This window comes from Lithobates pipiens, unplaced genomic scaffold, assembly GCF_037356315.1.
Source record: "Lithobates pipiens isolate NorthernLeopardFrog02 unplaced genomic scaffold, aLitPip1_a1.2 Scaffold_30, whole genome shotgun sequence".
In the NCBI taxonomy this organism is placed as follows: Eukaryota; Metazoa; Chordata; class Amphibia; order Anura; family Ranidae; genus Lithobates; species Lithobates pipiens.
The window spans coordinates 143,916,551-143,926,758 of NW_027507791.1; the positions used below are offsets into that span (position 1 = coordinate 143,916,551).

The following is a 10,208-nucleotide window of genomic DNA, read 5'->3' on the forward strand; positions in this document are numbered from 1 at the left end:
AACGTGCGACGATCCCGTCGAATATTATTATAAACGTGCAACGATCCCGCCGAATATTATACGTGTATGTTTTAAGTTGCTATGTCGAAACTGCGTCGCTCATGTCGAATCTGCGTCGTTCATTTCTGTGCGTCTCCGCCCCAGCGTCCGCCGTCCGCCGTCCAGGCAGTCAGTGGAGAGAGACGAGAGACAGAGACAAATCGAAAATGGCGGCGAGCAGCAACAACACCAGCGCAAACATGCGCTCGGCCTCGGAGGAAGCACTGGCAGGGCCATCTACTCTGGCAGCAGATGTGCCAGTGCCAGTGAGGAGGAGAAGATCACAGGGCAAGAGGGGGAAACAGGCTGCATCCAGCAGGAAGAGGAATATCACCTGGACTCATATAGAGTCCCAGGTCCTCGTAAGAGAAACTCTTCCTTGCTGGATGCAGCTGTGTGGCCCCCGCTCAAGAGAGACCACGCCAGAGTGGAAGAGGCAGAAGTGGGAGGAGATTGCCCGGAAGGTGGAGGAGCAGTACCACCACCAGCGTGACCCGACTGCCTGTCGCAAAAAATTCAGCGACCTAAAACGGTAAGTAACGTTTCCGATTTATTTAAAAAAAAAATGTATTTACATTTTAACCACTTCAGCCCCAGAGGATTTGGATGCCAAATTACAGTGCCAATTTTTGCGATTCTGCACTGTGTCGCTTTAACTGAAAATTGCGTGGTCGTGCGACGTGGCTCCCAAATAAAATTGGCCTTTTTTTCCCCTCAAATAAAGCTCTCTTATTTTTTTTTTTTGTCTTTTTGCAATAAAAAACAATTATTTATAAAAATGTTTTTCCTTCAGCTTAGGCCGATACGTATTCTTCAACATATTTTTGGTAAAAAAAAAAAAAATCCCAATTATGGATTATTGATTGGTTTGCGCAAAAGTTATAACGTGTACAAAATAGGGTGTAGTTTTATGGCATTTTTTTTTTTTTTTTTTTTTTACAAGTAATGGAGGCGATCGGCGATTTTTATTGTGACTGCGACAATATGGCGGACACATCGGACATTTTTGGGACCATTGTCATTTATACAGCAATCACTGCTATATAAATGCAGTGATTCCTGTGTAAATGACACTGGCAGTGAAGGGGTTAACCAGGGGGTGGCAGTGTAGGGGTTAAAGAGGAGGGCCGGTTAAAATAAAAAAAAAAAAACAAATAAAAAAAAAAAAAAAAAGTCAGCAGCTGCAAACACTGCAGTTGCTGACTTAATAAACACAATCACCTGTCCAGGGCGCCCGCGATGTTGGCTGCCCGAGGCCGACCCGTCCCTCGGCTCTCGGGTCCCGGCGCCGCCATTCCCTGTAAGGGAAACAGGCAGTGGAGCCTTATGGCTTCACTGCCCGTTTCCTACTGTGCATGCGCGAGTCCCGCAGCTACTGCGCATGCGCGAGTCCCGCAGCGCTTTCCGAATGGGACGCGCTGTGTTCTGGAACACACAGTTCCCAGAACACAGCGCGACTCATTACCCAGAAGACGCCGCGACGAAGACAGAAGACAGAAGATCTCCGCGGGAAGAGGAAGATTAGGATAAAGTGCCTAGCAACAGGCATTTCTGGTAAGTTAAAAAAAAAATTTTTTCATTTTTTTTTTTTTAGAATTTTTTTAAATGTTTTTGTTTTTCAGGGTGGCCCTCCACTTTAAGTCTGTCCTAGGGGAGTGTTACTAAAGCCTCATACACACAGTCGGACTTTGTACAAACTTTTCCGTGGACTTTTGTACAAAGGGCGTGGTCCACAAGTTTGTATTGTATACACACGGTCGGACTTTTTCATAACAAACACGAACGTAATGATGTCACAACGTACTGACGCTGCTTCAAAAGAGGACGTTCAGTGACTCCAGCGCTACCTTTGGTGAACTTCTGTATTGTTGTCTGATCTTTTGCATTGGTTCTGAGCATGCGTGTTTGTACCTTGTACAAAAGTCCGATACTTTTGCGTACACACGGTTCGGACTTTGCTCCATCGCACTTTTGTTGCCAGAAAGTTTGTCCGTTCGCACAGCCAACAAAAGTCAGATGAAAACAGAAAAAGTTTGTCCGATGGAGCGTACACACAGTCGGATGTTGCTCCAAAACAGCTAATTTGCATGTTTGTTGTCAAAAAGTCCCACCATGTGTATGGGCCTTAAAGAGGAAGTAAACCCTGATGAGTTTACTTCCTCTTTTTTTCCCTGCAAAGGTAAAGCATAATGGACTACTATGCATCGCATAGTAGTCCATTATGTGTCACTTACCTGACACAGGAGCCAGCGAAGTCGCCGCTGTCCCCTGTAGTCCGCCGCATCCATCTTGCTGGTGGCGTCTCGCAGCTCCGACCAATGACATCGGTGAAGCCGCGATGACGTCACTCCCGCGCATGCACGCGGGAGTCGCGTCTCGCAGCTCCGCTGCTGCCATTCGGCGAAGCTGCGATGACGTCACTCCCGCGCATGTGCACGGGAGTCGACAAATTAGACAAATCCATTCTTGGACTTGCCGCATTTAGTGCGCCTGCGCGCCGCTGTCTACGGCGCATGCGCCGTAGACAGCGGTGCCCATTTTCGGCCAAATATCTCCTAAACCATATAGGTTTAGGAGATATTGCTTGGACCTACAGGTAAGCCTTAATCTAGGCTTACCTGTAGGTCAAAGTGGTTTGAAGGGGTTTACTTCCTCTTTAACTTTGCGTGGCTGTGTGTTAGTGACTGAACACTGATCTCTGCTCCAATCACATGTAGCAGAGATCAGTCACTTGTTGCTAGGCAGAATGGGGAGATGCTGTTTATGGCATCTCCCCGTTCATCCGCCCAGCGATACGATCGCGGGTATCCCCACAGCGATGGAGCCCGCGGGACCCCCGACCGGACTCATGGGGGTCCCGACTGGCGGCACGCACGCGATGGCAGGGTGGCATATAGAAATGCCCATACCTGTACGCCAATATGCCTGCCCGTGGCATTCTGCCGACGTACATTGTCGTGTGCCGGTCAGGAAGTGGTTAACTGACAATTGGACGCTCCTGCGATGTACTACCCAAATTAAATGTATGCCCTTTTCCCGCCACATATAGAGCTTTTATTGGTGGCATTAGATCACCACACTGGGTTTTACATATTTTGTTATTGAAAAAAAGTTAGGGCCGGTTCACACTGCAGGCAAGGCGAGGCGACACCGACTTGCCTCCCCGCGACCTGCCGCGACCTCAGCGGCGATTTGCAAATGACTTCTGTATAGAAGTCAATGCAAGTCACCCCGAGGTCGCCCAGAAGTAGTACAGGAACCTTTTTTCTGAGTCGGAGCGACTCGAGTCGCTCCTCTGAGAACGGTTCCATTGTACAGAACGGGGGCTACTTGTAAGATAGCGGCGAGGCGAGTCGTGTCGCCTCGCATCGCCCGCTGTGTGAACCGGCCCTAAAGTATAAAAAAAAAATATTTTGTTATGGTGGCTGGACTTAACCAGCTTGCGGACCTGCCACCATATGTGGAGGGGTCCAAATCCACAAGTGGTTAATGCAAAAGACACAAGAAAGGTAATTTACACCATACACAGTTCACACAAGCGCCTAATTAGAAAGGTGGACTGGACAGTGGACATTTATATGAATATTTATTTACTCTTTTATATTTTATTATGGACCAAAAAAGCATACCTTTTTCTTAAAATGAATTTGGTTAATAAAAAAAAAGTGAAAATCTTGGGCTAAATGAAAAAAAGTGCCTAATCCAAAAATTCCATTTGCATTTCATACTACTGGTTCATTCTACAATTGTTTCCTGTGTTGATGTCATTTTCAGATTACAATTGTCGATTAATTATGGAACCCGTTTCTCTTCTCTCTTTGTTTTGCAGCTCCATTGCACGTAAACGCAGGCAGTCGGGTCGCAGAGGGAAGCGGGTGCCTCTCCTCCCCCATGAGGCGGAGCTCTTAGCGGGCATAGGGGAGGAGGAGATCAGCCAGCTCCTGGCTCATCAAGGTTGGTGTCAGCATTACATTGTGCAGGAGGGTTTTTTGATTGGCAAGCATCGGGCATTCACCATGTTGTGTTTGATTTTATTTAAAGATCGTATCCAGGAGCGCCGCCGGAAGCCGAGGCCGGAGGAGGAGTCCTCGTCATCATCATCCTCTGCGTCAACACCCAGTAAGTACAGTAGTACTGTAGTAGTGACACTAATACAGGATCCTTTTCCATTTGTCCAGCCTTCCATTGTCGATTCCAATGTCATTGCTTCTCACTCAAGCAGTGACAGGTGGAGCCTCTACGACGTTCTGTCAGGTAACGCAAGCGCTTGTGTAATTTACGTAATCTGACAGAACGTCGCCGCTCTGAACTGAGGCGCCTGATCAGTGTCGTGCACCTAGCACTCGCCGCTGGAACCAGGACAGGTAAGTGCCTCCCTGTTTTTATTTTTTTTTTACTGTTTTTGTAATTTATTTTTGGATTGCCATGCTAATGGATAATTATTTAATTTTATCTTTATACAGTATTTATAGTAATATCTTTAAAGCTTGAACATTGTAAAGTTCATCATTTCTCCTTTATTATTAAATAGGTCTCGTCATTATGCAGTCAGAAGGGGAGACTGAGGAGGAGGAAGAGGCTGAGGCGGCAACGCCCACATGTAAGTTAGTATAATCTTGCTGGTATATCTGCTGCTGAGTGATCAATCATACATGTTTCAATGTTTTTGTACTAATGTGTGTGAGATTGTTGTACACTGCAGATTGTAATTGTCTTTTCTATATTAAATTGATCAACAGCTGCTGAGCAGGAGGTGGAGGAGACCTGCCCTGGAGAGGCTGCTGGGGATGCGCCGGAAGGTGACCAGCCAGACGCGGCAGATGCAGGGAGTAAGTACAACTTTTTTAGTATTTTCCAGGGAAATAGTATTTTAAATATGAAATGCTGGTGGCATACACTGACTGCTCTGTACACACTCAGCCCGCCCGTTACATGGCACAGTAAATCGTTCCTTCGCTGTCTGCAACTTTAAGGACAGGATGATATGATATCAGGGTTCAGTTCAGCTCTTCCTGATAACCCCTAAGCTCCCTGGAATGTCCCCCCTCCCCCGATCACTGCACAGCAGGTTGGAAGCAGAGGATGTGTGTGAGTGATGATCAGTGTCCAGCTACACACACAATGCTATTACTGATATCAGTGCTGTGCAGGGCAGTCATTGTGTTGGCTCTGTTTGTTTCTTTCTTCTGCTGGTGACCAGGCTGCTGCCCATTACTAGTCCATAGGGATTCTCCAGGTTACTGCTGCTGATACTAGTGCAGCATGCCATTTACTAGAACTGGGCTGTATTTTCCCTCACTTGCAGCATCTGAAATTGTCTTTTTCTCCTCTCCCTTCCACCAGCAGCTGCAGGAGAAAAATATAGCCAATAATTTCTAAAATGCTGCCCCCCCCCGAGGTCTGCACACCCGCTGTGCCCATTATGAGGGGTTCCCATCATCCCTGTGCTAATTTCTGGGGTCTTTACAACTGCTGTGTCCATTATGAGGGGTTCTCACCATCCCTATGCTGAGTTCCCGGGTCTGTACACCCACTGTGTCCATTATGAGGGGTTCTCACCATCCCTGTGCTGAGTTCCCAGGTCTGTACACCCGCTGTGTCCATTATGAGGGGTTCTCACCATCCCTGTGCTGAGTTCCCAGGTCTGTACACCCGCTGTGCCCATTATGAGGGGTTCTCACCATCCCTGTGCTGAGTTCCCGGGTCTGTACCCCCGTTGTGCCCATTATGAGGGGTTCTCACCATCCCTGAGCCAAGTTCCCAGGTCTGTACACCTGTTGTGCCCATTATGACGGGTTCCCACCGATAGGCTGCAGTGATGGAGGTGACACTGCATATAGGTATCACTCAGTGCCCATGGGCACTGATAGGTGGTACTGAAGGGCCTGCACTGATTATCAGTGCCTTAAATTATCTGTGTACATATCCCCTGTACAGGGCCAGTGCTACCTATAGACAAGGTAGGTGCTGGCCTAGAGCACACATCAATCCTGGGTGACTTACCGATGCCCCCACCCACCACCTCCAGGCTCAGTGACGGACTCCACCCCCAAAATGTTAGCAATCTATAAAAAGGTGGTGTACTGTATACATGGGCAGGGCAAAAGGGGTGGAGTCAGTGGTGGGGCCAAAGGGGCGGCAAAATTAGGTTTCGCCTAGGGTGTTAAACTCTTTCCTCATGATGTCTGATTTAGTGATGTCCAGTTCATGAATGATTCGTTCTTTTGAATCGATTATTTTCAGTGAACTGGATGTCGGATGAATCGATTTATCTGAGTGAACTGATTCGTTTGAAACACTTCACTCTGTGCACTCACTCAGTACATACATAGCAGAGCAGGCCTGGTAATATGATCCTTGAGTGAGATCAGCTGACTCTAAGCACAGGACACTCAGGAACTGGATACAAACTTAAAACAAGAGTCAGGAGTTCATTCACAGTACACCGAGTTAACCACTTCAATACCGGGGGGGCACTTAAACACCTTCCTGCCCAGACCAATTTTGAGCTTTCATCGCTGTCGCACTTTGAATGACCATTTGCGCGGTCATGCTACACTGTACCCAAATGAAATGTTTATCATTTTTTTCCCACAAATAGAGCTTTCTTTTGGTGGTATTTGATCACCTCTACGGTTTTTATTTTTTGCGCTACAAATAAAAAAAATACCGAAAATTTTCAAAAAAAAAATATTTTTTTGTTTCAGTTTCAAAACTTTTTAAATAAGTACGTTTTCTCCTTCACTGATGGGCACTGATGGGGCTACACTGATGGGCACTGATAAGGCGGCAGTGTTGGGCACCAATGAAGTGGCACTGATAGGCGGCACTGATGGGCGACACGGACGGACACTGATAGGTGGCACAAATTGGCATGGATGGGCGGCACGGATGGGCGGCACAGATGGTCGGCACGGATGGTCAGCATGGATAGGCGGCACAGGTGGGCACTCATAGGCGGCACAGGTGGGCACTCATAGGCGGCACAGGTGGGCACTCATAGGCGGCACAGGTGGGCACTCATAGGCGGCACAGGTGGGCACTCATAGGCGGCACAGGTGGGCACTCATAGGCGGCATTGGTGTTATGCTATAGTAATGGATGCCAATCAGTGCCAAACAATAATGCATGCCAATCAGTGATGCCCATTGTGGGCACTGATTGGCATCCATTATGGGCACTGATTGGCACCCATTGTGCTAACTGGCATCCCTGGTGGTCTAGGGAGGATTACCTTTTCCCTGGTGGTCTGGTGGTGTCCCTGGTGGTCCAGTGTGGTCATCCTCGGGGGGGCTGTGCTGATAATCGATCAGCACAGACCCCCCCTGTCAGAGGAGCAGCCGATCGGCTCTCCTCTACTCGCGTCTGACAGATGCGAGTGAGGGAAAGCCGATCACCGGCTCTTCCCATTTACACTGTGATCAGCCGTGATTGGACACGGCTGATCACGTGGTAAAGATTCTCCGTCTACGAGTACGACTACGACTCTTTACCGAGATCGTAGTTGCCGGGTGTCAGACTGACACCCCGCAACAACGATCGCCGCGATGCGCGCCCCCGGGGGCGCGCAGCGGCTCATAATCCTGATCACGTCATAATACATCCGGTCAGGATTATGAAACCACTTTGCCGCCGTCAATTGCCTATAGGGTGGGCGGCAAGTGGTTAAATAAAGAATCATACAAGTTGTTACCGAGTTAAAGAGTCATATCAGTTTTTAGAACCCAGTACACTGAAAGAATCACGAGTCACCACCAGTAAAAAAATACACTAAACCAGTGATCAGGTGGTATGGACAGCCTCAGGCCCTTTCACACTTGTGCGACTAGTCCTGCTACTTGAGACTGCAAAGTCGCATGACAAGCCACACACCATGATTACCAAGGAGTTCAGTTCATATCTGTGCGACTTCAAAGTAGTTTTTGTACTACTTTTGTCTGACTTTGATGCGACTTGTGGCAGAGACATCAAGATTACACAAACATTGCTTCAAGTCATGGCAAAAATCATGGCAAAAGCATTTGACTTTCAAGTCGCACAAGTGTGAAACTAGCTCATGGTAGTGGTAGTAAAATCTGATCATCGTTCCTGCGCATGCGCTGTAAAGGCTACAGGCAAATCTGATGGCTAGCAATGTTAACTGGAAAGTTGGCCCATCAGAATGCAGTTCACATGCACAAAAACCCACTTTTCATTTAGGCTCCATTTCCACTTGTGCAACTTGTCCTGCGACTTTGTACTCTATGATTTCCAATGAGTATTATATTTGTATCTGTGCGACTTCAAAGTAGTCCCTGCACTACTTTGGTCCCACTTTGATGCAACTTGAGATCCATAGACCTCTGGAATACACAGGCATTGCTTTAAAGTCGCATCAAAATTGCAGAATTGTACAAATTTCAGGCTGTGTTGGCCTGAAAAGCCTGAAAGTTGCACGATTCTGCCGTAACTTGAAGCCATGCCTGTGTATTCTGGAGGTATATGGACCTCAAGTCACATTAAAATGGCCTAAATGAAAAGCGGGGTTAGTGTGCATGTGAACTGCATTCTGAGTCAACTTCACAGTTAACATTGCTATCCATCAAATTTGTGGAAACCTAGGCTCAGGGCCAGTTCACACTGCTGCATAGTGCAAAATCGCATGCGATTTGCACTGCAGTGCAAATTGCAGGCGATGTCCGTGCAATGAGATTTCAGCCATACAGATAGTATGACTGAAATCGTATCGCATTCGGACTAAACTCGCACTGGAACCTTTTTTGTTTCCGCACCAGAATCGGATCGCATGGCACCCATGCGATCTGATTCATGTCCAAACTGACACTTTGCAGTGCGACATGCTAACTGAAATGGGGGTGTCATTAACATTGTATGACACTCCCCAGCAGTTCGCATATGTCGTTGTGAACTGCTGTGCGAGTCGGGTGCGATGGAGGAACCCGTAGTGGAATCGCAGGGTTCCCGCATCGCACAAGTGTGAACCCAGCCTAACACAGTTGTTTGCGTATCACCAAAATTCATGACACTGAGCTAATCTGACAATAGGCTAGTGCTCTGCGCCGATGAAGTAAATCAAAGTAACCGTCCCCATGTTACCATGTTATGTATGGTTAGAGTGCAGAAGCCATGTGTAATGTATGTATTGTATTATCTATCTAATGTATTTCCTTTTCCTCACAGGTGAAGTCTTTATCCTTGAGCTTCACCCCGTGGATGTGGATGAGTCGAACCTGCCCGCGTCTGGTTGGCCTGACCGTCCTTCCTCAGCAGCTTCTCCAGGGCCCTTCCATCCTCCAGTATCCCCCCCCCACCTGGATACAGCCATGGGTGCTGCCTCCTCCTCCTCCTCCTCCTCCGTGCCTCAGGCCGCGGTTTCCCCCCCCCTCCCCCCCCCTCCAGAGCCACATATAGATTATCAGCGGCGCATTTTGGAGGTCCAAGAAAGGCAGTACGCCTACATCAGGAGGCTAGGGCGTTCCTTGGGCCTCCACAATCGCCGCCAGTATGTGGCTCTGGAGAGGTGCCGAAGGAGCCTTCATAGGCAACTGGAGGCTATTCGGTACCTTGGTGAGCAGATGACTGGGATGAATATGTCCCTACAGCGTCTGCTCACCAGGTCGGGGGAGGATCAGGAGGATATGTAAATAGTTTTTTTTTGTTTATTTGTACATATTTTTGTATTTTTTTATATTTTGTTACATTAAAAAAAATTGTTGTTTAAAACTACTTGTTTTCTTGAATTTTGCTTTCCTAGTTCGATTCGTTATGATATGTATGTGATGTTGTTTCTCTAAATTAACTACTCCATTTATAGTTATAAACTTAGTAGAGGCCTTATAATTGTGCTTTTCCTACATGTAACCATCAGGCTGAACTTAGAAAATTTAAGAGATTTCTCTCTACACTATTTCACTGTGCAGAGGGTAATCCCATGTATATTGTGTCCAGCAGTGGCGAAATTATCAGAGTCGCAACAGTCGCAAGCGGGACTGGGCCCTGTAGTTAACAATAAAAGTAGTGTGTATCTATCACAATATAAGAATGGATTACGCTAGACAGGGTATTAATTACAGAACCAATCTTAAATATATTCTGGCGCTCTACATGTTTCGTGTTTTGGTCAACGCTTCCTTAGGAGCTTTATCAATTTTTTACATTTCTTCATGGGG

At 47.2% G+C, this 10,208-nt stretch overlaps 1 protein-coding gene across 1 annotated transcript; it reads left to right on the forward strand.

Moving 5' to 3' along the window:
- The first annotated feature begins 1,265 nt into the window (after positions 1 to 1,265).
- Positions 1,266 to 9,762, forward strand: LOC143943275 (uncharacterized). Its single transcript, XM_077464925.1, has 5 exons — positions 1,266 to 3,993; positions 4,081 to 4,158; positions 4,571 to 4,639; positions 4,779 to 4,868; positions 9,220 to 9,762. The coding sequence occupies exons 1-5, from the start codon at positions 3,801 to 3,803 to the stop codon at positions 9,681 to 9,683; spliced, it is 894 nt and encodes a 297-aa protein (XP_077321051.1). The 5' UTR covers positions 1,266 to 3,800; the 3' UTR covers positions 9,684 to 9,762.
- Positions 9,763 to 10,208: the final 446 nt, after the last annotated feature.

Bases quoted from the DNA above. Each gene is read 5' to 3' on its own strand.
- LOC143943275 (XM_077464925.1), top strand. From the start codon at position 3,801: ATGTCATTTTCAGATTACAATTGTCGATTAATTATGGAACCCGTTTCT. The intron at 3,994-4,080 runs GTTGGTGTCAGC...TTTTATTTAAAG, and splicing joins CCAGCTCCTGGCTCATCAAG to ATCGTATCCAGGAGCGCCGC. The intron at 4,640-4,778 runs GTAAGTTAGTAT...ATTGATCAACAG, and splicing joins TGAGGCGGCAACGCCCACAT to CTGCTGAGCAGGAGGTGGAG.